General features: G+C 43.1%; 3 protein-coding genes across 7 annotated transcripts in view; 1 reads left to right on the plus strand and 2 right to left on the minus strand.

Annotated features, from left to right (window-relative positions):
- Nucleotides 1-439: 439 nt before the first annotated feature.
- On the minus strand, nt 440-10689 carry naxd (NAD(P)HX dehydratase). Of its 4 annotated transcripts, none has more exons than XM_061236458.1 (12): nt 10522-10689; nt 8927-9394; nt 8053-8457; nt 7413-7560; nt 6778-6823; nt 6601-6689; nt 5070-5178; nt 4359-4409; nt 4142-4246; nt 3606-3726; nt 2458-2578; nt 440-1475 (listed from the first exon to the last, which is right to left on the minus strand). In XM_061236458.1, the coding sequence occupies exons 1-12, from the start codon at nt 10580-10582 to the stop codon at nt 1325-1327; spliced, it is 1875 nt and encodes a 624-aa protein (XP_061092442.1). In that variant the 5' UTR covers nt 10583-10689; the 3' UTR covers nt 440-1324. The 4 variants fall into 4 exon arrangements, with proteins under 4 accessions (XP_061092442.1, XP_061092440.1, XP_061092444.1 ...); XM_061236456.1 differs by having other exon boundaries at nt 10345-10659; XM_061236460.1 differs by lacking the exons at nt 8053-8457; nt 8927-9394 and having other exon boundaries at nt 10522-10682.
- A 1566-nt stretch (nt 10690-12255) lies between these two features.
- rab20 (RAB20, member RAS oncogene family) lies at nt 12256-19495 on the plus strand. The gene is made up of 2 exons (XM_061236184.1): nt 12256-12748; nt 18668-19495. Exons 1-2 carry the CDS (start codon nt 12559-12561, stop codon nt 19216-19218), a joined length of 741 nt encoding a protein of 246 aa, XP_061092168.1. The 5' UTR covers nt 12256-12558; the 3' UTR covers nt 19219-19495.
- Nucleotides 19496-20958: 1463 nt separating this feature from the next.
- The window catches only part of col4a2 (collagen, type IV, alpha 2), a 68367-nt gene continuing 63313 nt past the window's right edge, over nt 20959-26012 (minus strand). For both annotated transcript variants that reach the window (XM_061233503.1, XM_061233502.1), the window contains 3 exons: nt 23606-23797; nt 22936-23222; nt 20959-22328 (listed from right to left, as the gene is read on the minus strand). In XM_061233503.1, the coding sequence (XP_061089487.1) occupies nt 22074-22328; nt 22936-23222; nt 23606-23797 (734 nt within the window). In that variant the 3' untranslated portion in view covers nt 20959-22073. The remainder of the gene's footprint in view (nt 22329-22935; nt 23223-23605; nt 23798-26012) is intronic.

A 26012-nucleotide genomic window follows, 5' to 3' on the forward strand; every position in this document is an offset into this window, starting at 1 on the left:
TGTGGGAATTAGACTAATGACATGAGTAAGGTCCTGACAGCCACTTGATGTAGTCCATCCTTAAAAGACCAATGGTTTTCAGTTGCAAGCTAGTTATCCAGACCTAGGTCACATAAGTAATCGTTTTGGATTCAAATACTTTCCTGTGCTCAACTGGTCTTGACTAGTGAAATTGAGCCAACCAAGAGAACCAGAAGATGGGGTTTACCCTCTTTGAGAGTAGTCCATAGGTTCCAGTACACCAGACAAGCTCAATACATTGTGGAAAAGTATTTCAATCAAATCAATGATGTATTTGACAAAGGTCTGCTGTAAACTTATGTGGTCACAGGATATTTTATTAGACTACGGACAATAACTACATTCCCTGAATTTGGACACATTCTAAACAGTGAAACTGAATTGACAAAGGTTAAAAAAAACAACATTTACAAGACAATTTTCGAAACTCTTTTAATACCGACAGATTAAGGGTTAACGAAAAAGGAACAAATTGTGTCACACAGTGCTACATTACATCATTTACATGTTCTCACTGTATTGGACAACTGCAAAGGTTTAACAGTGATTGTCATGGCTAGATTGTATGGACAAAAATATATTACCCATAATGCCACAGGCTTTGTGCTGTATGCCTTCCAGTCAGCCAGCACTTGCTTGCTTGTGTCTGGTATGGAAGACGAGATCTGGCCATGAGCTTCAGGGGCTGTGGGAACTTCCACTGTCTTCACTTTAGTGATGCTCTCCAAGTGGTGCTGAGCGTGAAGAGGGCTGAAAGATGCTGAACACCGAGGTAATTTGACGACAGTCCCCACTATCCAATCAAATCAGGAGCTGAGGGAATGCACCTGAGTGCACTTCCAATGTTGAGTAATGCTGGTCACGAAGAAATTAGGCACTTGAAACACAAACAGTCACTCCAGTGTACAACGAATAATAAAGATGTTTTCCAACAGGTTAGGTGTTACAGTAGACAGTGCTTCCTTTGGGGTTAATGTGAAGTAATATGCACCAAAAAAAAATGCAAGGAAGCCCTTAATTAATCTTCGGATGCTTAATGTGTTAATTATTTAATTCAAAGGTTGGCTTCGGTTCAGAAACCTTTGCAGTTCTCCAGCTACATAGACGTATTTTTCCTTACCCAGTTTCGTTCGCGAGGTTCAGGAATTCTACTGCTAAAGGGTCTTCGAAAGTGTGTAATGACTTCAAGTGCGGCTATCTCCGCTCTTCGGCTATAAGGAGTGACGTCGGAGAGCTTATGGGTCTGCGGTGGCGGGCGGGAGGGAGGGGACTGGAACGACCCCCCCCCCCCGCCTTCCCCGGCTCAGCTCTCGAACAGGGTCTTGAAGGCGCTGCCGATCTCCTGGATCATGTCGGAGGTGGTGGTGGCCCGGCCATGCTTGTGGAAGGCCTGCCGGTTACACTGCCTGGTCAGGGCGCATGCCCCGTACGCAGCCACCAGCGGAGGGGTTGTGCTGGGGAGGGGCAGTGAGGTGGAGCAGCGGTCAGTGCTGTTATGGTCTCTGGAGCAGGAAAGACTGTGTACTAGGAGGGACTGCGGACTCAATCTTACCCCAATAGGGCCGGTGTGGGTTAAGGCTTTTGTTCCAACCAAGCAGTGGAACAATCACAACCAACCTGATTCTGCTAATCAACAATTAGTCTTTGCTAAGGACCTTGATTAGTAGAATCAGGTGTGTGTGTGTAACTGCCTGGTTGGAACACAAGCCTGCACCCACTCTGGCCCTTTCTGGGTAAGATTGAGTATCCCTGTACTAGAGCATGCTACAGAAGGTACCATTACCATTGCTCTATCCATAACCTCACCTCGTAACACTCCAGCAGGGGTCAGCAACTCTAGCACCAATTACCCAGGAGAAAGAACCAGCACTGGCTTCGAGGGCCAGAGTTGATAATCCCTGATAATTCTCCACTCCATAACAGAGGAAGTTAGCATTACCCCATCCAAAACATTACACCACCCCGTAACTCTACAGAAGGTAACATTACTCCATACATAACAGTACTCCTTTCCATAAAGCTATGGAAGGTAACATTACCCCTCCAGTGTCATGCAATTAAATCCCCCCCAAAGCAGCTACTCCAGACAAGTATCTTCAAAATATTCATAAAAGGAAAAATGTGTTTTTTTATTTATTTATTTTATTTCAAAAAATATTTTCCAAGTTGTGTGTGTGAATTGGCTGAAACACTCATTTTTGAGGCTACATTATTAGCATGTAATTTCTGCCTTTCTGTACCATATTGGTGGACAGATACTTACCATTACAAATGGATGTTAGGGTTATGTTCCCCTATATCTCTTATCATTCACAGCAGAGCGATCAGTGCAGCTTCTACAGTGGATCCTGAAATCTGCATACTGTGTGTACTTATGAAATCCATCCAGTTAGAGCACAGTGTGTTTGGGGTGGCGTTTACAGCGGGTGTGTCTACCTTTTCATAGTCTCTGCAGGGACAGAGAAGGCCCAGTGTGCCAGCACTCCCAAAGACCCCGACAGGAGATCACCTTGCCCCCCACACCTGCGGCCGCTGCCTTCCTGACTGCACACAATCACTGAGAAAACACACACACATACACACAAGCACATACACATACAGACATGCAAGCACGCGCACACACGCAAACGCAGAAGAGCCAAGAGGTCAGTTCAGTTAAACTCACAAGGGGCCACAGCTGTTCGTAGATTTGCCAATTAGTTTGTCAGCATGAATCACATCAAACGTGTGTTCATGAATGCCACTCGATTATAAATTACAATTGTTTATTTTCGGTTCATTTCAGAGCACATTGCTATATTTTGTAAGCACACCCCAATGATATCCAGCTGTCCATGCAACAACTTTACCATTTCAATACAGCGGGTACCAAAAAAGAGCTCTTTTCAAGAATCTGCAATAAGCTGCCAATTACATTATGGTGCAAGTAAGGAAATGTGGTTATCTTCATGCTAAGATTACTGCCGATTCATTTCCTTTGTAGCTGACGTATAATAACAGCCCGTTGGCACGATCTGTGGGCAGCTGATGCCAATGACCCCTTTAGACAGTATGTGTGTGTGTGTGTGTGTGTGTGTGTCCTTTTGGCAGAGCCTATTTGAAGGGAGAGCACCAGCGTTGGCAGACGCCAAAAGCAAAATAATCATACAAAGAGAAAGACAGAATTATCGTATTTCTGGGCAAACTATCGTACATTGAAATGCGGACATGCAGTGCAACTGCTCCCTCCTTAAAATCTTTAATTTATTTTACAACCGGACATAAAACAAAAGGATTTTCTTAATCTTCACTCCCTTTTTAGGCATATGAATTTTACGGAATGTGATTGGATCATTCATGGCAGATCCAAGGTCAGTTTTACCAAATACATTGTTGACATAGAAAATGTAAGATGAATAATCAGGCTTGATCCGAATGAGCTCTGTACCGTTTCACTATTATAAACAAACTGAAACTATGACATGTCAAAATAATCATACATTTAGGGGTTTTTGATTATTATTGATCTTATGTTGTACAAATGGCCAAACTATCATACAGATACGATAATTATCATATATCTGCCAACGCTGGAAAGCACTGACCTCGGTTGCCGTCGGTGATGATATCCTCTTCCCCCTTCAACACCACGGTCAGGTTCCCCATGGCTGCACTCAGCTGCATGACACTTCTCTGATTGTCTCTGCTGTCCAGGGGTTCGTGATGCTGACAATGAAAAGGGCCAACAGTTCACCAGACAAACATTTCAGTTCTGTATCTGTAACCAAAAGGGCTACAGAGTTCACCAGACCTACATTTCAGTTCTGTATCTAGAACCAAGACGGACACCGAATTCACCAGACCAACATTTCAATTCTGTATCTGAAACCACAGTTTCTGTGGGAATAATGCCAATCGCAAAATACATTACAGAGTTTTTGCATATATTTTACAAGTACCTCATAACAGTACTTCATAGAGTGCTGCGCAAGAGCAGCAACGAGGAGCACACATTTTTAAGATGCTCTGAAAAAATATAAAAGCAATTCATATATTTTAGATTCATGAGAAGACTTTACGGTCTTCTTCCAGGTTATCCGAGGTTATCTGCAGTTGTCCTGGTCTGAAATCAGACACTCACCACTGCTTCGTACAGGCGACTGAACTCCATGAAATTGGGCGTGAGGATGCCCTTCTGGTAACCCTGGATGACAGACGGTTGCTGGGCAACAAGCCAAAGACCGTCCTACAACACATCAAGCGCATGATTAGGATATACAATTACCTCTGCAAAAGAACATTTGCAAACAGCAAAGACATGGTAAAATAATGGCAATGACGAAGGCAACTTTACTTACCGCATCGATAATTATGGGAATATCTCTGGCTTTGGATTTCTCGATTATCTCCTGGAACGTGGAAAAAAAGGCTCCAATTAATCCTGCTGAAATATACCACTGTGTGAGACGCTCAATTAAAACAGCCATTTTCGAAAGCAAAAAGGTTTGTTCTAAATGACAAAACGCAAGACAAAACCGTTATCTACAAAAAACCTAACTTACTTCCTTTCCTCAGACAACCTACAAGGGGGGGGGAAATATATGGTTTTATCTATTAAAGGTACAATAGCTAAGATTTTGGGGTTAAAACATTGTTACAAGATCTTGTAAATCCCTTCCTATCTGACACACCCTCTGCCTGTGTTTATAGTCCTTAAATTTGAGTTTTAAAATATGCAGTTGATGGGCTGGCACTCTGTACCAAAACATGGTATAGCTGTACAATAATTCAAGCTCATTGGTTGAAAAGGTTCTAATTGTCACAGTCAATGGCGTTTCAACATCAGCGCGTTCACAGAGAAGGGGTGGGTTAAACAGTGTTGTGGTTTGAGCGTGTTTGTTGCTGCAATTCCTCTCTTGACCGTTAGAAGTCCAAAATTACCTATTGTACCTTTAAGTAGGGAGCAGAAACGCGACAGTCCCCAAATCCTTCCCCCCCGCCTCTAAAGAGCAGGAGAGTGCAGAGAGGCTTGGTGGTCTGTGTGTGCTGGTGGTCGTTGTTCCACTTGCCTTGGCGTTTTTAAGAAGCTTATCGTCTCGCCCTAAACCTGGTCCAACCACAATGCTGTGCAGTCTTGGCAGCCATTTCTCTACCTCGTCCACTGCATTGGAGCCATCTCTGTGGAGAGCACACACACACACCACTTAAACTCTTTGCATTCTAGTAAACAGACTGAAAAAGAATAAAATAAGAGAAAACACATTTGCAATTGAAAATGTTCAGGCCCTGAAATCAGAGACGTGATCAGCTAAATTAATTCCCCCACTGGATTATTTTGGACAGGATTTTGTTTTACCAGGAAAAAAAACAAAAGGAGTACAAAACAAAAAAATAAATTGTGCTTTATTCACACCATGACAGGGTAAAATAACTTCTTTGAAAAACTTTCCCTGTAGACAATTTTGCAAAAAAAAGTCACAATAAGTGACCAGTCTTCTTTTACAATCATAAATTTGGGTAGTAATGTTCGACCACTCAGGAAGTTGAGCTTGAGTTTGTTCGGCATGTTCAAACATGCACATGCCCTTGTCGGTCTGAGTCACTTCAGAGGCGTACCAAGTGTGAAAACACCTTAAAGCATTTCTAATATGCGTTATGGTGATGCATGGAAATATACAATTGTAAAGGAGGACAATACAAGACGCAGGGCCAGACTTACTAAAGGATTACAAAAGCAGTTGCTACAAGGTCCCTATGGGTCAAATAAATGATACACTGCTCTGGGATTACGTCACTCTGCAAATTTAATTTTAATGCGCATACTTAAATATGTACATGCATATGTATACTTGGAGTGAACCCTCTAAAACAGGGTTGGTATTATGTAAATCAGGCCAATTAGGTATTCCATCTAATTTATTGTGAGATGTTTTTAAACTCTGGAACAGGGTAATTTGGGGAAGGTGTCAGCCTGTAAACCCATCCTCCACAGTCAAATCAGCTTCCCCTTGTGGGCTGCTTGGGCTGGAGATGAACTAGCGTCCTCTGATGCACAGCACTCAGGAAAGGAGGTGGGAGTTAAAATATGTTTAACACTCTACTAAAACACACTTCTACTAAATGCTTCTCCGTTTCTATTTTCAATATGAAATTGAATTTGTTTTATTGAAAGGACAAAAGAAAGGAAAAGAAATTGGAGTCATCAGCTAGCAGTTTGTTTAAATTCAGAACTGCATGTTTGTACTATTTAAACAAGCTACTGTTCTGCATACTCATTCAGTAGGGTATATAATGAATTGTGAATATAGTTTAACTTTCAGGTGCTCCATAGCCATCTCCCATCACAAGTTCCTCTGTGTTTACTCTTTCCACCCCCACAACTTTTTAATGGGAGTCTCCTACCACAAAATTGATAATGACGATTACATTTCTGATTGCATAAATAGAACCAGTCTTGGTAAATCGGCTGTTAATGTTGGTATATGCGACTGCAACAGAACTCAATACAGCGAATGTTTTGTGCTGCAACCGTTTCCTTAGTGAATCTGGCCCCCGATGTGCATAACTGTCTGAAAAGATCATAAGTACACAGAGGCTTACAGCACTGGGTGCACGATCAGCTCGGGACTGTAGGACTTGATCACGGTGGCAGCGTCTTTGGTACAAAACACATGAGACAAATCTGCCCCCTGGACACAGAAGAGATGTGGAACATTACTGCATGACCACACCAGCAGAAGGGAAGTTGACCATGGGCTGGAAACTTGGTACACTTACCACTTTTAGAGCTGAGATTGCCGCAAAATAAGGTGCTCCTGTGTACCTGTGAATTCAATAAATGTTTTTTTTAACTCATGTAGTTTCTGCAGACCATCAACTACTAATATAGCCTCAAATTTTCCTGAAAATGTCTTTTTATTACATGTTTAGCTGACGCTTTCATCCAAAGCAATTTACAGTTGATTAGACTAAGCAGCAGACAATGGTGCAGTGTGGGATTATGGGCCTTGCTCAAGGGCCCAACAGCTGTGTGGATCTTATTGTTCAATCCCTGGTGTAGCCACGACTGACCTTGCGGGGCCCAGTCATGTACCTTAACCAATAGGCCCCTCCTAATCTCCAAAGACAGGTATTCCAGTTCCCTGATTGTTTTGGGGGGAAAAGTTGATTCTGACACATGATCAACTTCCACGGTCATATTGAAATTTATGTAAATCCTGAACATGAATCATTAAAGATATCTGCCAAAACGAGAAAAAAGAAAATCCAAATACCTGATTTTTATATTTACAAGAACTTTCAAATCTATTTTTTTTTCCGGAGGACTGTAGTCACTTGTCAGGGTGGGTGGGAACCCCACATTACAGCGTGGATATGTGGGGTGGGGCGGGGTTTGCGAATGGCCAACTCACTCTCGACAACCGCCGATGATCCCGACCCGGCCGTCCTGCCCCTTGTGCTTTTTCTGGGTCAGAGGAGGGACGATGTTCCTCACCAGCGGGAGGAGGTTCTCCGCGCTCCTCTGCATCGCGTTGCCCAGGGAGAATGAGCGCTCGATAACTGCAAGAGAAGCACAGCGCGTGGATCAAGGCATACGCCAAAGAAAGGTCCCGGCTGTAGCATCGAGCCGGCTCGGGTGACCGGTGTCCCCAGGGTTATGTCACTGTCACACCCACCGGCACCGGCACTCACTCACACACACACTCTCTCACACACACACACACACACACACACACACACACACACACACACACTTTGGAGTTCCTTATCCCACCTCCAGATATTCAAATACATAAATAAATTATATTATACTCCCTGCCCACCCCGAAGTTGAGATTCCTTTGCTAATCAAATAATTCCTCATTTTAACGCTGCTCTGTTTTAGCATGTGAACAAATAGGCGTGTGAACAAATTCCATTGAACTGTGTACAGTATTACGTCTGGCGCATATTTAGTGACGTGGAACGGGAGAGCGGAACAAAACGGGTTTTCACATTTTAAATCTCCACAGCGACTGGAACCGCTACCCCCCCGTACGAGAGGAGCGCTACCTAGCGGATGGGCCGGGGCGGACGCCATGCCGCGGTTGGGGTGCTCGGCTGGGCGGTGGTGGTGGTGAACGTGCGGGGGGTGCGTGGCGGCGGTGGGGGGGGCCATCTGGGAGGGGTGCGAGTGGGGGGGCGCGGGCGTGGCGGCGGGGCTGCTGATCCTGGCGAACATCTGGCCCAACACCTGGAGCATCTGGAGCTCACGGGAGTGCTCCGCCTCGCGTCTCCTGTCCTCCACCCGCAGCCGCTGCTCCTCGTACTTGTAGAAGTTCTCCTCCGCCTCCATGCTCTGCTCCAGGAACTTCTCCATCAGCTTGTCCAGGGACAGGTTGGTGTAGCGCTTCTTGGAGCGCTTGGGCCTGGTGCCCGACAGGCCGCTCTGGATGTTGTTCTGCCTGGGTGTCGTACCTGCGAGGGGCAGACGTGGCACCGAGAGCGGCAGGGGTCACACACTGCTCATAGAACTGCTAAAAGGTTGAAAAAAATGAGCAGGGCACTCAAATTATGACCGTGTTCCCCTTGCATGCTGGATATTTGACCTTTTGCATCTCTTGATACTTGACTTGCAAGCCTCAGTGGTTTATGAAGGCACAGGCATCCACAGATACTGGTCAAAATGTGTACAGACACACAGACTCACAAACGCACAGCAGTACAAAGTTACAGATTCAATTTTAAAACTAGCAAATGTCTTGCTAGTCATTATTGGTGAATGTTTTGCTCATACATTAATGTTTTGTTCTGTGTTCATAGTGACAACCACAAATGCAATACAAATATGACAAGTAATAGTATTATTAACATTACATACAGACAGACACACAAATACACATGCGTATGTTTACATTTACATATAGTACAATAGTTTATAACTTACTGTTTCCCACTGTTACTGGAATAGGGAGGGGTGGGTACTCTAACTTGACAGGGTGTTCGGCGTAGGAGCATTCGCCTGTGCTCTCCACGTAAGCCTCCTGCGGATGGTCGATACCTACATCACCTTCCTCTTCGGTGCCGTCCATGGTTTCGTCCCCAATGGCAGTACTATCCATCATGTCCTGAGGATCAATGTGAGGTCTGTTGCTCAGGATCCTCTCCATCTCGTCGTAAAACTTGCAAATTTTGTGGTACTGTCCGTTTTTCTTCGTGCCTTCTTTCGCCTGGTAGTATTGCCTTTTCAAACTCTTCACGCGTATCCTGCACTGCTCTGGTGTCCTTTCGAAGCCCATTTCTCCCAATCTGCAAGCTACGTCGCGGTAGACATGACTGTTCCGAAAGTTTCCGTCCAGCGCCGTCTGCACATCCTGCTCGCCCCAAATATCCAGCAACGCTCTGGTCTCCAAATCTGACCACAAGAATCCCCGCGTATTTGCTAACATAATAGTCAAAATGGGACTGAATGCAAGCGAACAAGAATAACACGACCCAGACACGCGCGCCAATGCAGAAACGGCAAAGTTACGGCAAACACAGTCACAGCCCCTGCATTTGCATACCGGCGCACTACTCGTGGTGCTCCGGCCAAATCAGGCCTCGGAAATCGAATGTGCCCGCAGCAAGATCAAACTTAGTCTGGTCGGGATACATGCTACGAAGCAATGCACTAAGTCACCGACATGCATCCAGCTAAGGACGCTTCAGTCCATCTTTTGTTACAAGAAAGATTACCACCCGACTCAGCAAAGCAGCTTACAACTCCTGTGCACGGAGGCCGCAAATACGTCACTTGCGCTCGGTGTACTACATCATTGGGATTAGAGTCGAGCTCAATATGGATGTCTGCTGGGTCTTAAAGGACCATTCAATTATTTTCTGTCATAGTTCAAGGGGGGCGCAGCTGGAAAGGAATGAGTCTCTCTTGAATGCATCTTGTCATTGGCAATATAGCTGGCTACCTAGTCGTTTTATGACAATTTCATTGCTGAGCGTTACCTGTGATGGACATGTCGTTGGTTCCGGTGCTCAATATGACCATGATTAAAAAATTCTGAGACCCCAATACACAGTCCACGAAAACTTTAGGTGAAGGATGTGTGCGCATGTGCCTTTTCGGAATTTGCTAAATGATTTCCAAGGCTATGCGGATAGTTAGGGTTGGATATGGCTGAGCAGGTATTATTAACTAAATGAATGCTCTTGTCGCCAACGCTTCAACATGCTATCAATACAAATGGCAATATTTATGCTAGCTGTGTAGTGCAAGAACCGTTGCTAGCAATGCTATAGCACTGTTAACTCAAAACTGCAGACCTCCAATTCATTATCTAACTAGATACACATCTGTTGCAACTTTACCTTCCTCGTTCAAAATGAAGAGTGTTATGGCAATCGAAATCGTGACTGTCACAACAGAAGTGATCACGGTACCCGGTCCCCATTGCATTATGTAGGGCACTCGTCTTGCCTTGGTTTCGTGTGTCGACGGGAGGAAGCGAGTTTACGGTGTTGCAATGGACTTTACGCAGTTCTTACCTAAAGATGGACTGCGTGTAACGTCTGCTACGAGAGTACACAAACGCGTTATTTGGATCATAAGGGTATTTTTCCAGGAAGCCGAAACTCGGAGCCTCAAATCCACAACAGGAAGCAGGACGAGACGCGGCTATAATAAATCCTATACGACTTTTTCTCAGTGCATTCAACCAATCACAACCGTCATTGTGGTTCAAAGGTTATTTTCCATTTTATCTGATACTCCTCGAACGGATAAACATAAGACATGTGCCAGTCACGTATTTGGACTGTTTTCATTGTAGCCGAACTTCCTCGACTGAAATGACCACACTTAAAAATGATCAGAAACGATTTAGTTCTGTCATGACTGCGAATGTACGGAATGGACAGATTAGTCAGTAATGCCCCCTAGTGGCATATGACTACACACAAACTATACAAGGCGTTTTGGAAAACTGTTTCGCAAAAAGCATACGCCTGCCTGACCATACCAGCCTTTTGTTACATGAGAATAAACAAAACATACCGCAACATTATTTTTCTTTCATATAGGCTGCCATGTTTAATTTGTAATATTGCCAGAACAGCCAGCTTTGCTAAAAATCAAACAACAAATAATTTAGAGTTGTAGTCTCATGGACAGATGAGACAAGTAAAAAAGGAACCGCTCATGATCCAAACGTCCTTTCCCAATCGGTGAAACATGGTGTTATGGCTTGCACATGTATGGCTGCCACTGGAACTGCCTCACCTTTCTTCATTGATTCTGAAGTTACCAATATAGGAACATTTAATTTGCTCCAATGCAACCAAAGGCCTCAAAATCATTTGGATGGTGCTTCACCTTGCAGCAGAATCAGAACAAAGACCAAACACATATTACTAAATGTTCTTGACTGGCCAGCCCTGCTGAAAATTCCAGCTGGGATTCTAAGATGGTTCAGCAGATTAGAGTGTTGAAAACACTGCTTAAAACTAGCAAAAAGACTAGCATAGGCTGGTTTAAAATGGAATTTTCAGATTTCAGATTATGGTCATTTTCCCAGATAGAAAGGAAATATGATTGAGCCCTAGCACTTAGGAGTTATAGCAATGGCAAGTGTATTGTGGGCCACTTTTGGCCCACCCATAACGACCACATGTAAGGTTTATCACAGCATTTAGATTCCGGGCTAGACATGGGCCAAATATATATCACACCTGAGACATGTCTCATCAAGATTGAGCTATGGCTGCATTCTGGCAGCCAGGTTTTGATGGGTCCATCACCATGGCTGTATGTGGATCAATTGTAAATTGTAAAAATACAATGTAATGGTATACACAACCAATACACAGCCAAAACAATTGTGCAAATACTTTTGACTTTTAATCGTATGCAGCTAATGGTTTGTGATTTATGTCACGTGGCAATCGGATATAGGCTATATCAGCTACCTTTCACAGTCAAAAACTGAATAATGCACAATAGTACAGACTGCTTGCGAATACGACAACTATCAAATCCCTTGTGTTACGGCTTCGTCCACTATATATGTATAAAGAGTCATGTTGCTCTGGTGGTAGACCCATAACTCTTAATGAAATGATATTTGGGAAAATATGCACAGCATTTCTGTTCCGAATTATCCAAATAAACTGCCAAAGCACACTAAAAAGCATAATTCATCACAAGTAAAATCTGTCAGTTCACAGCGTATTTTTCCTTTAACCAACTTCCTGTTTCGTCATCAACTCCAGAGTTTACTTCTATCAAGCTGAATCAGAGTGGACTTCAATGAGTAAGGAGCGTTCTCGGGTTTTTTGGTCAGGTAACCCGATTAAGTTGCTTTCAAACGTTAGCATTTTGTTTTAGTTGACGTTTCACCTGCCCTTTCCATGTTTGTACGAACTGTGGAAAAAGAGAAGGTCAATCATGTTTCTTGGTCTTCCGATGCTTTCATTGATGGGATTTTAACCACCGGAAAGTTATTTTAAGTGAAAGGAAAGTTTGATATTGATGTTGTAGCCGCTTCTCCGTCGACGACAATTAAGCGGCGTGTTCGAAGGGCCACCATGCCCGACTATGCTAAGACGAAAAAGCCGGACGTTAAGTTGGTCATCCTCGGGGATATGAACGTTGGAAAGACCTCTTTGCTACACAGGTACATGGAAAGAACATTTAAAGACACTATTAGCACGGTCGGAGGGGCATTCTTCTTGAAACAGTGGGGACCGTACAACATTTCCATCTGGGACACCGCAGGTAGGCTAAAATGTATGTGTGTGTGTGTGTGTGTGTGTGTGTGTGTTTGCATTCATTTAGTTCGCTGGTGGTGCGTTAGTATTTGCTGGTTGTAAGAAAGTGTTGCAACAAGCTGCTAGTACTGCTACAAAAAAACAACAGTCAGACTATATGAAAAAATGGACAAAATGGACAATTTGTGTTAATAATACTTCTTGCCATGTCAACTCAAATTTTGATACTATTTGATCTCGCACCCCCAGCCTGGCGGGCTAAAGTCGTTCCAGCCCCCTGGTGATAACTATCTTTAAAAACATTTTTAAAGGAGGGACCACAGGTTAATAGGGAAAATGCATTTCCAACCAAAATGTCATTTTATATTTTGAATGTGGACACAAATGCTATTTGTTTTATTTATTGTTTAGGAACATTATTCAAATTGAACCATGAATAATAAAGAAAGCACACATTTGCGTAATAACACTTTTTCCTCAGTGGAATAAGTGGAATATTTTTTTGTTTCAAATTGATGAATGGCTTGATTGGTGGTAATTTAGAGAAGGGTTTTTCAAAATGTTGTTTTATTGGTGAATTATAAAAATAAAAAAATGAAAAAAATAAATAATCTGTGTATGCTCAATAATTTTTATGCAATTTCTCCATGTAAATACCTCATAAAATAGACTAATGCCTATATCAGCTTCTGTAAATTACTGGTTATTTTGGTTAAAGTGTTTTTAAAGGTAAATCTCTGAATATTTTCAAGCTACACTGAATGGCATTGTCATGGTGTGTAATAAGCATCAGCAAAATTAGAGAAATCAAATTCATTGCAGTATCAACTTATATCAGTGTAACCATTTCCATCTTTTGCTATGTGGCGATTGAATGTGTCAAGTTCAATTTATTGCCAGACTCTGAGCTATTGGGCCATGTTCCATGCCTAATGGCATCAAGAATTCCCTCATCTAATGGCCAATAAATGTTTTAGTCTCATTGCATATCTCTGAGATTTGTATGTAGAGTTCTATAGAGAGCTTGAGCTATGTGGTGGTATGGTGGTTCAGTGGATAACAGCACCACCTCGCAACAACAATCTCAAGGGTGGGTATGTGTTTGGACTTTGCATCTTGCTACGTTTCAGGACCGTATCCCTCTCCCCGTCTCCCACCTTCTCAAATACAATTTTAATTGCAGCTGGCACATTTTGGGAGGTGTTGAGGAGGCAGGTCGGGTGGTGAGGCGGTCCTGGCCATACCCATACAGTCCTGACATACCGAATTTGTCTGAATTGTAATGTGGGTTATTACAGTTATTTATATTACTTTGAATAGATATTTGGTGGATGTGTAGTAGATGCATCCCTCTGTGATAATTTATGGTCATTTCAACATTTCACAGGCACTTTACAGTGACTCAGAAGCAACTACAGCAACAACAAAAAAAACCCATCTAAATGAAGTGCTTAATTGATACTGATCTTCGTTTTATATATTTTATGAAACTACAGTAGTTGTAGAAGGGCCATTCTGTGAAAAATCAACCAGAGGTGCGGGGTGTGACCTCTCCAATTTTGCTCAAACTTTGTGTGAATCTTCTGTTTATATATTTAAATCAACCAGAGGTTGATTTTTCACAGAATGATCCAGAAGACTTTTGGACTGCAATGTCACAGATTTTAATTAGGCATAGCAAGGCTTAACACACTCACACACAAACACACAAAATAATGAAAGAAAAAAAGTTGTTGATCACATATCCTGACTTACCCCTTCTGCTGACATCCACCAGGATTAATCTTCTCATCTGACCTCCAATGCCCAGAAGATTCAGTAACCATTAACCAGGGTCTGATTCACAGTCCAAGGTGACTGACCCACTTATGCATCATGGTAGACATGCTAATCCACAGTGAGCCTGATGCATAATGGGAATGGGTTTAACACAGAAGCCCATTGCTTTCCATTACAAAAGGCAGGCTGGCATTCCAATCTCATTATCCTGGCTTATAAAACTGGCACACTCGGCACTGATGGCCACACTAACATGTTGGAGATGGAGGATCTGGCAGCCTGGTATAGTTTGGGTTAGAGGATGGCAAGCATAATTCCGCATACTGTGGTATATTTTGGCAGAAAGCAATGTGAACCATTTTCAGCTATTAGTCTTCATTGTGGTGATTTATCAGACCCTCTTATCCAGAATAACCTACGGGTATAGGAGACACATTTGTGCTTTTGTCTTATAGAACAATAGGGACTGAGTTGGTCACTTTTTATTCAGGTTGTGTTGTGCTTTTGTCCTCAAACTCAAAATGTTTTGACCAATAAGCTTTGAGCCTACTGGTCAAGTTCTTGATTAATCAAATATGCCGTAAAATTTTTCAAAGTGGGTTGATGTCATTTTGTTCTCATGCTATGTCACTTTGCTTTGGGGAACCGTGTAATCATCTTTAAATATGTCAGTGGTTTGCACAAATCGTGCTTTGTAAGTTACAGTATCTGCCAGACTCAGATTGTTTCGCAATATGATGAGCTGCTTATCTTGAGCCGGTCATGAGAATTCCAGTTATATACTCACTGTTCTGAGGGTTTAATGGAGCCAAATGTTGAGCAAAAATGCCAAGAGTCCAGTTCAAGTGTTGGTACATTTCAGAACTCTGTAAACTTAATCCCACAGGCAGTGCTCAATTTTATTGTTCTTTTAAATAATTCAATCAATCAACCGTCACTACATTTTTGTTCATAAATGAACAGTATATCTGTTATAAAATTAATTATAAACTGTGCTCATCTTTTGCAGAAATGCTAAAATGTTTTCTTGTGTTAGTGATAAGGGTTTGATGACCTCCACACCTGACTTGAATTCACTCTCCTCGTGTTGCATCATTTGGATGGTCAGTGGCCGTGAAATCCGTCTTTCTCTTCCTTTGTTAGAAAGGCTGGCCTCCCACAACAGATTTAGGTGAAATGTAATTATTTGTCACCAACTTTAGAACAAGCCCCGTCTTATCCAAAATTGCATAACATCCATGCCTCCCTCTCACTTGACCGCACAAGGTGTTGACCGCGCATGCTATGTTGCCTCACGGCTGTTCTGTTCTTTTCCTTCTTCCGGGGCAAGTAAGAAGTCTTATCACTTCACTTCTGTATTTTCCACAATAACACAATGTCTTTGTGGCAGTGTTTATTCATGAAAAGCATGTGCAAGCCGTCACACCCTGAGTTATAGTTCCGTAATCTCATAATAAAATGCCCCTGCTTCCACTTGACACACTTTGGCCACATTTGATTTCTTACAAGGATATAAGTCAAGAAGGAATGACCAGAGCATACCTGGAATGTTTGTGTTAAAACCAGCACTAAAGTTTGCGCTAGTAAAAATTCCACTTCAACATGATGAACCTGAACAAATGAACGTTCAGTTGCACCAGAGTGAATCTGCAAAGTAAGTCTGTTTTTTTTGGGGGGGGGTTTTTGTGAACAAGGAAGCTGCATTTTGTAATGTTTCATAACATTTGACGGTCCCTCCTTGTTTTTTACTGACATGCTCCCCACTTTCCCCCCTTTCCCTTAATTTGGAATCACAAATTGTGCTTCTCAAGTCCACTGCGCTCCTGCACTTATCCAAGTACCTCTGCAGCAGAACCTTTGCAGGCTTCTGATGAACTGTGAACTTGACTCATTTGCACTCTACAAGACACTAGCACTAATGTGCCAGTATCCCAACAAACCCTGGCTGGCTTAAGTCCAACAACACACTGAGAGGCCAGCTATTTCCTACCACTGTTGACTTTGGTCATGTGGTTGTGGTTGGAGTCACTGTCTGGAACGAGCATGCTATTTCCACCAGCTACCAGTGCTGCATAAGCAGATTAGACGTGCGTAAATTTGGAAGTGTGAAGTAATGGTGATATAAAAAGCGTGCCTGATTTAGATTGGACCACTGGATATAAATTAAGTGGCTCCCCACATACACTTCAAATTATGTCCAAAATGTACCCTGTTGGGGGGGGAAACACCTGCTCAATATGAGGTATGTAGGCCTCAGCTGAAAGTTGAATAGTATTATGAAATGCTCACATTTCTTCTGAATTCTCACTCTCTGTGCTGTAGTTCTTTTAGTTGCATCCTGGCATGTTGCCATTTCAGCTGACCGTCACGTTAGTGCTCCAAGTGCTTGATCACATGAAAGCTTCCCTCAGCCCGCCCTGCATACTGAAGGCCCTTTTGTACTCGCTAATCTTGGCTGCTGCAGATATGTGTATTTTTCCTGTCGGAATGTTTGTCTTGCATCTTATCAGGAAACGTCTACCCTTTTCAGCCCCTTTATACATACACCCTACCTGCAGTTTCAGAAGTCCATTCTTAGTTTGGGCTCAATGCTCTGCACATATACTTCAAGGGTTAAAGCCCTCTGAGCTTTTAGTCTCGGGTGTGATGTCTTACCGTGAGAGATGCATTCTAAGTTCCTGTTTGAGGGCGTTTACTTCGGTTCAATTCAAAATACTTGAACTGCATCAAGCATTTTAAATACATACAAAAAAAGTTAAAGTAACTTATGATCGATCTGAAAAAGACCTTTAAAATTAAAGCATAACCAGTCTATGGGCTGTAGTAATGTGGATAAGCTGGAGTCATGGACTGGCCCTAATTTGCAGAAACCTCTTTAGCCCATGTCTTCCTCAATGAGGTAAATCCTCCTGACTTACCCAAAAGCAAGTTCCTGATGAAATCACCCACTCAGTTAATTGGGCCAAAACAGGCCTGTGCTTAATGTCTGATTGCAGTAACCATGGCTATTTAAGGGCATGCCATTTCCTGTGGTGATTTCCTAAATGAAAGTGCCTCCACAACAAGATTCTAAGGTTGTGATCTTGGCCTTATTTTAATTTAAATGTAATTGTAAAACCCTCTTCAATTGTAAGGCTTCTGGCTTTCTACTGCTATGTCATCATTTATGCTTCATTGACCCAATATAATTACTTGGGTCATTGATTCTTCTTGGCATGAAACAAGCTCAGTAGTGGAAACGGTAGAAATTCTGTTTATGAATATTAAAGAATCATAGAATTCAAGAATTCAATCAAAGAATTTAAAGGGTTATGTACAGAATAATCCACAACAAGGTGGTTAGCTGTTTTGTGCTGGTGATAGCTAGCCACTAAAGATTATAGATAATTAAGAGTTGTCTGGTTACAAGCAATCATTTCAGAACAATACATAGTATTGTCGTTAGTTATCGAACTTGCAAAACATTAGAGCACTTATGGCTATTAATGTCATTGTAACTTTACTTTACCTTACAAAACCATTTCACAATTTTTAGATGCAAGTCGCTTTATTGGCATGGCAATGTTATGGTCAATAAAAAATACCCTTTTAACTCATATCACACTGATGGCTTTGGTCCTCTCCTTGAGTTGCGGCAAATTGCAGGCAGTGTATGAATTTAGAATGGTGATCAGGCTTTTCCGGTGCTACCTGCCAAACGTTGAACAATTAAACCTAGCATCCAATCAGAATTGAGTATTCACCAAGACCGTGGTATAATTGTAAGTAAAGTATAAAACCTGAAGAACAAAGACCTCGGTCACAACAAATGCACTAGTCAAACAGTAGTGGCTTCTGTAGTGAGGTGGGCCATGTGAATGTGCTCAGTACATGTTCAGAACACTGTCATGATCACTTCCGTATCACTTTTCGTCTGTTTCAGTTTACCTGCCTGCCTTATTAAAAACCCAAAAAGGTGGGGATTACTGTCAGTTAAAAAAAAAGAAAAACGCTGCTTACATCTTGCCAGAATACTAATATATACATAATATGATATAAATGGAGTTTTCTTGGATTATTGCAGCAAGTGAAACGCATCATATGCTACTTTGTAGTGTTACATTATTTGTGTGTCTGTGTTCACGTTTGTGTGTGCATGTTTGGTCAGGTCGGGAGCAGTTCCATGGACTGGGGTCCATGTACTGCAGAGGGGCGGCGGCAGTGATCCTCACCTATGATGTCACCAAGTGGCAGAGTCTGGTGGAGCTGGAGAACCGCTTTGTGTCTCTGACCGACACGGCCAACAGCGACTGCATTTTCGCCATCGTGGGCAACAAGGCCGACCTCACCGACACCAGAGCTTTCGCGGTGGAGCCCGAGGAGAACGGCACGGAGGAGAAGGAGCAGGGCCCCCGGGCCAGCTCCTCCCCCGCGGCCCCTCCTAAGGGCCACAAGCAGGTGTCCAGGGAGGACGCCGTAGCCCTCTACAGCCGCATCCTGCAGTACAAGCTCCTGGCGGAGGAGACCTGCCTGCCGGCTGAGAGGATGTGCTTCGAGACCAGCGCCAAGACCGGGTACAACGTGGACCTCCTGTTCGAGACGCTCTTCAGCATGGTCCTCCCGTCCATACGCCGGAAGGAAGCGCAGTCCGACTCTCCCACCGTCGACCTGGAGGAGTGCCGGGAGGTGAAGGGGGCCAAGCCTGGCTGTTGCACTTGAGTCACGTTTTGAACACTGTTTGACACTTATGGGAAGGCTGTTTTTGTTGTTGAGGGTCCACAGGGTTCATAACCTCTTTGTGTGTGTTTCTCAGAGATTAGTTGTTGCTGGTGTTTTCTCGCACGTGTGTGATCCAAAGTGACAGCTGCTGGAAATGAGATGTAGCCATGCCTGCAACAGCCCAGATTTGCACTATGCTGAATTATGGCTTTTTGAGAAGAACACATAATTTGTAGGTCTTAAATTATCACTAAAGCCTTTTAAAATGTTTTTTATTCCACTGTTGGGTGAGCAGTTCAATGATATTGTCTGGGTGATTACACCCAGTTGTAAGTTGGTCCGGGTTTGGAGGTTCATTTTATTAGTAAGGTGAACTACATGTTGTATTGTGATAATTGTGTTTTGTTTTTGCTTGTTTTTTTGTATCAAAATCTATGTTGTAAAGATGTGAAACTATTTAAGATGTACATTTTCAATTATATTTTCCCCTCTAACTGTACGTTAAAGAATAAAGATTTAAAATGTGATTTTTGGTGAAAGGGTCATCTTATTAGTGGTCGGCTTCATGCTGTGTTTTACTTTTCTGTTTGTCTTCCATTATGATTTCAGCTACAAGTTATATTGAAAAATAAAAACTCAAGTTGTGGTTAAGAAGAATAAGACTCCAACATGTTACTGATAAAAAGACATTTTTTTTCATTTGCAATAGTAGTCTCGTTTTTAACTGGAATATTCTTAGATCTCCAATGCATGACTTACCAGTTTTACAGGGGGCTCCTGGATCCAAAAGCTACTTTTTTATGTACTCGTGAATATGAATATTAATATTCATCATAAATTTACCCTGTGAATGGCACTGTGGTCATGCTATGGTCCAATGCATAACACTGTTTTTCCATTCACCAACTACTTGTGGATTTAGAAAGGAGCTAGAAATGTGTTGTTCCTTCTGTTGTTATGATGTCTTCTGACTGATGGCTGAAACCTATGGATCATAGATTTCCCTGAAACACAGCTCAGCTTTGTTCTTATCTTGATTTGATAACTATTACAAATGCACTAATTACTATTTAAGATTTCCTGGCTCCAGATGACCAAAAAGGCCTCTTGGATCAAAAAGGCCAAAGTAGATTTTGTGCTAATTGAAAATCTGCCCGAGACCTTGCTTCTTCTAACATTGAGGATTTTGATATGTTACAGTATGACTGAATAAACAGGCAGTGAAAATTGATGTCAGTCTACCTTATCACATAAATGCTAATAACTTATGAAAGCAAAGTCAGATCCTGATGGAAATCGACACATGGCTTTGGCATGGAACTTCACATTTTGTATGCTGTGTTTTGGCCTCAAGTCCAGACAGTTACTATATGAAACTTCAAAGAACATGGCCACTCTCAGCCAATCGCAATGCAGCTCTCATTAGATGGACTTTTGATGGTCCCATTATCTTGAAATTTAGTACATGTGTTCTAATGGGTAATTTCCAAACGGGTCCCAGAATCTGTCAGAATGGGCTAGAATGCTTTAATAATTGAATAACACTGCTTTAACCTCATTATTCATTGTGTCATTTCAAATCCATTGTGCATGAGGACAGAGCCAAAAGACAGCAATTGTACCACTGTCCAAATCATAAGGACTGCACTGTATATTTAATTATTAATGTAATATGGTACCTTTCTTCTATGACATTTTAACCTGTTCAAAAATAAGAGCGGGAAAAAGATGTGCAACATATTACAAAACAAACCAATAGCATTTATTTAGCTAAATCAAACCCAGTAATCAAATGCAATGGGATTCACAGGCTTGTATTCAGAAAATTACATCAAATGAATGGTAGGAAGATATCAAACACTGATTTATAAGCACATTTACAGATTGGATATTACAAATATATTAGAGAAGCATTGCATTGCTCTTATACTGTATTTGACATAAGCAAGTTTAAATGTGTTATGCATCGTTTCACCTGATAAGATACGATTAATACTTATTTTGGTTGCATTGCCATTTCAGAATATTGGTACTGAATTCTATGGTACAGATTATCAGCAGGAAAATTTTCAGTGCATTTTCTGTAGCTGTAAATAAAAGGGCTAGATAATCATTACATTATATTAGTTATTTCTATGACGCTTTTATCCAAAGCGACTTACAGTTGATTAGACTAAGCAGGGACCAATCCCCCTGGAGTTATGTAGGGTTAAGGCACCTGCTCAAGGGCTGATAATCCTATTCCCCAACTACTGACATTGTATTCTCGTGTGTAGAGTTCACTGCTGGTATAAAAAAATATTTGTATCATTATTGTATACTGTCTTTTTCCACTCAGTGTGAAGGATCATTTAAAAAGAAATACAAAAAACTGTGCAGGGAAAAAGTATTAATACTGAAAGTAACAGCGGTGCATTGTGTTAAGTGCATACAATCTCATTACGAGACCTCCAACAAGTCATTGTTTACAGTCCATAGAGGTACAGCATTAGTGGAACCGGAATATTGTCAAAAGCTGATTTTATATATTTCTATAAAAACATATAAAACACATAAGCAGTGCATAAACTGTTTGCATCTTTGGTTGATCTGCATAATCTCAGGAGTTGTTCGAGTTTAAAACACATAGCTGAGGTAATAAGTTATATAACTTATATATTATTTATATTAAATAAGCACCATTTTGAACATAAAGTGATAATGGGAAAGCTTTTCTTTTTGTTCCCCTTGTGGTTTCAGGAAAATCTGTGATATAACTCTTCTACACCTCAGCAATGACAGTCTTTAAGCCTCAGCTGGGACCGGGACTGGGGGTACTTGGGGTGGGGGGACTGCAGGTACAAATTTCGGGGAGGTCACAGGTTCTTCATGCACACTTGGCAGCGGCTGATTCGAGACAGCTGCTGGCCGGCTTTGAGCGTCTCGGCGGAAGGCGAACCGTGGAAGGAGCTCTCGACGGAGGTGAGCCAGAAGCTCTCCTTGTTGGCAAAGTAGTGGCAGGTGCCCTTGGCCCCATTGCACTCGATGAAGGGCGTGGTGCGGAAGTCCTCCAGGCAGGAGCCCGGCGACACCAGAGACTGCCCGCCTCCCTCGTCTCCAGCAGCCGTGTGCTGTGGAAAGGTGGGAACATTGTAACGTAATTGGTTTCTTGTTTGTTTTTTTAAACCAGAGGCATATTGAGAACATGTGTCTCTTTTTCAAGGGCATCCTGGGAGAAATGCTAGAGAGAACTGTGGTGTTGGGGAGAGCAAGAGGGAGAACAGCCTTTTGTTGTACTTTGTACTTTTTAATTTAGGACTGTTGCAGTTGTATATGTATTCATATTGTATTCTCATTTATATATTTTTGGTACTATAGTTAGTGTCCTAAGTCCTTACTAAGGCCCATTCACCATGTGTACTAGGCTTAACATTCATTCATGGCTGTACAACTGATTCTTTGTGAATTGTATCCTATCCGACCTGTTCTGTAGTCGGTTCTAATGACCTTGATACGCACACTTTTGTGTTGAGAGAATGTATTTCCCTGTCCAGATATGGGGAGTATGAATGGCCCAAACAGATGCATCTGTACTGATATTGTACGTTTTTGTAATATGTGTATTTGGTAATATTTTACTGACGTATTAAGATAATCTCTAAAAAGTGATTCCAGAGCCCCTGTTCTGTTTTATTTTTTTTTTACTTCCCTGAAATGAGAGATAAGATGTTGCCTCACCATGAGGAAGGAGTAGCCAATCCACAAGCTACGCCAGCCTGCAGGGCATTGTGGGATTGTAGCGTCCTGGCTGTGCACTGCAATGGCCACGGACGGCGCCTCGCACACAGAGCAACGGCTGATGTAGGGTTTGATCTCCATCTCCTCCACTGGCATCATGGGAATGGGGGCAGTGGTGGACAGCCAATAGGATTTGTCGTTGCGGCTGGCATAGTAGCAAATGTCGCCGGGGTTGCAGTAGAGGAAGGGCATAGTATTGAAACGAGGGAGACAAGAACCAGCTAAGCCTGCGGACACAGAAACATGGGAACAAGGGACATAAGAAACTACAACCGATATGTTGTTCGCCGAGATGTATTTCCAAAAGAATGTGCTGCTAGCAATATAGTTTAGATGTGTGGCATTTATAGTAACAGGTTGACACAACATATCTACTTAAAATAGTGTATACATTATCAAGTGAAATACTCTACTGTACACTATAATGACAGTGACACATGATTATTACCATTGGTTATATTTCAATATTAGCCTACCTATATAAGTGCTGTGTTGCATCACACCAGCCTATTTTTTTACAGCCACTGTACTATTTAAAAGGCTTATCTGAACTCTTTACATTTATTATTATTATGATTATTATTATGCTGTGTTCATCCTGAAACCTCACCCAGGTCCTGATTGTGAGCCTTCTCCTGCCCCTCAAAGTACAGCAGACTGTAGCCCTCCCACAGCTTGGCCATGCCCACGGGACACATGGGTGTTTGGTCCGACTGGCTGTGCTTCACCAGCAGGTACCCCACGCTCACGCTGCGCCCCGGCATTCCAGCGATCCCAGGGACCCCAGGGCGGCCCGGACTCCCTGAGAGAGGGAGAGAGAGTGCGGGATGGAGGGAGGGAGAGAGGGAGAGAGAGTGGGGGATGGAGGGAGGGAGAGAGGGAGGGAGAGTCAGAACACTTCTAACCCCCTGAAACTGTTCTCTATTTTCTCCTCTCTCCTCAATGCACCGCCTCCTCCACCTCAGTCCTCCTTCGCTGCTGATGACTTTGCTGATTTTTTTGATGAGAAGGTCACAGACATCCACAATTCCTTTACAACCACTGCCCCCCTCTCTGTGCCCTTCCCCCCCCTAGGCCCATCCCTTCCTTTTCCACTTTCTCCCCCCTTACAGACTCTGATGTTTCTCAACTCTCCCACCGCCCTACAACCTGTGCCCTTGACCCTATCCCCTCTTCTCTTCTCCAGACTATCACACCTGACATTCTCCCATTTGTCACCTCCCTTGTCAACTCCTCCCTGTCTTCTGGCTGTTTTCCAGCATCCTCCAAAAGGGCCCACATCACTCCGCTGCTAAAAAAGCCTACTCTGGGTCCCTCCATCATCCAGAACTACTGCCCGGTATCTCTTCTTCCTTTTCTTTCTAAAAACATAGAACGAGCCGCTTCAACTCAACTTTCTTCTTTCTTTTCTAACAACAACCTGCTAGACCCCCATCAGTCTGGCTTCAGATCGGGCCACTCGACAGAGACCGCGCTCCTCTCCATCAGTGAATCACTCAATGCCGCATGAGCAGCCTCCCTCTCCTCTGTCCTCATTCTTCTAGATCTCTCTGCTGCCTTCGACACTGTGGATCACTCCATCCTCCTGTCCGCCCTGTCAGCAACGGGCATCTGTGGCACAGCCCTGGACTGGATTGAGTCCTACCTCTCTGGTCGCTCCTTCCAGGTTGCCTGGGCTGGTACGGTATCGACACCTCAGCCCCTTGCCACAGGAGTTCCCCAGGGCTCAGTCCTAGGCCCGCTTCTTTTTTCTCTTTACACTCATTCCCTAGGCCCTGTGATCACTGCTCATGGGCTATCCTACCACTGCTATGCGGACGATACCCAACTCTTCATTTCGTTCCCACCATCTGATACACAGGTTTCAGCCCGTATCTCTGCTTGCCTGAGTGACATCCAGAGCTGGATGGACAACCACCATCTAAAGCTCAACCCAGGTAAGACTGAAATAATATTCATCCCTGGTAATACCTCTCCCCATCTGGATCTCTCCATTTCCCTCGGGGATACCACACTTACACCATCACCCAGTGCAAGGAACCTCGGCGTGGTAATGGACAGCAGACTGTCCCTCTCCGAGAACATTGCGGCAGTGACCCGGTCATGCAGGTTCTTCCTATACAACATACGGAGAATCCGCCCCTTTCTCACCCCCTACTCGACCCAGCTCCTGGTCCAAGCGATCGTTCTGTCCCGCCTGGACTACTGCAATTCCCTCTTGGCTGGACTCCCAGCATCCGCCATCAGACCCCTCCAACTTATCCAGAATGCAGCAGCTCGTCTGGTCTTCAACCTTCCCAAATACTCACGTCACCCCCCTGCTTACTTCCCTCCACTGGCTGCCTGTCATGGCTCGCATCAAATTCAAAACTTTGGTGCTAGCCTTCCAAGCAGTTAAGGGGTCTTCCCCAGCTTACCTACAAAAAATCATCAGATCCTACACCCCTGCCAGATCTCTTCGTTCAGCCTCCAAAGGCCGCTTGGCACCTCCCCCTCTCCGAACTTCCACCTCACGCTCACAGCTACTGTCTGTTCTGGCTCCACGGTGGTGGAATGAACTCCCCGTTGAGGTCAGAACTGTAGAATCTCTCCCCACCTTCAAGCGCAAACTGAAGACGCACCTCTTCAAGCAGCACCTCTCCCAGTCCCTCCCTACCTCCCTGTGAACCTTAATTGTTGTCTTTCTGTGATTTACTTTTTTGTGTCTCGGTATTTTTAGTTGGCTGGGTAAGCAGTGTTTGGCTAGTTAAGTTTGGTCACTTTTGCTTTGTTGTTTGTTTGTTTATTTGTTTATTTGTTTGTTTAAAAAAAAGAAAGAAAGCAAAAGAAGAAAAAAAGAAAAATTCAAATAGGCCCTGGTCCTTCTCTTTGTTCTACAGGTAGCAGTTGAAATTGTACTTCCCTCTAGGGTCTTTTATCCCTGGTTATGGGTATGCACTTTGTTGTACTTCGCTCTGGATAAGAGCGTCTGCCAAATGCCATTAATGTAATGTAATGAGAGTGTTGAAACTCTTAAA

Source organism: Conger conger, chromosome 3, assembly GCF_963514075.1.
Source record: "Conger conger chromosome 3, fConCon1.1, whole genome shotgun sequence".
In the NCBI taxonomy this organism is placed as follows: Eukaryota; Metazoa; Chordata; class Actinopteri; order Anguilliformes; family Congridae; genus Conger; species Conger conger.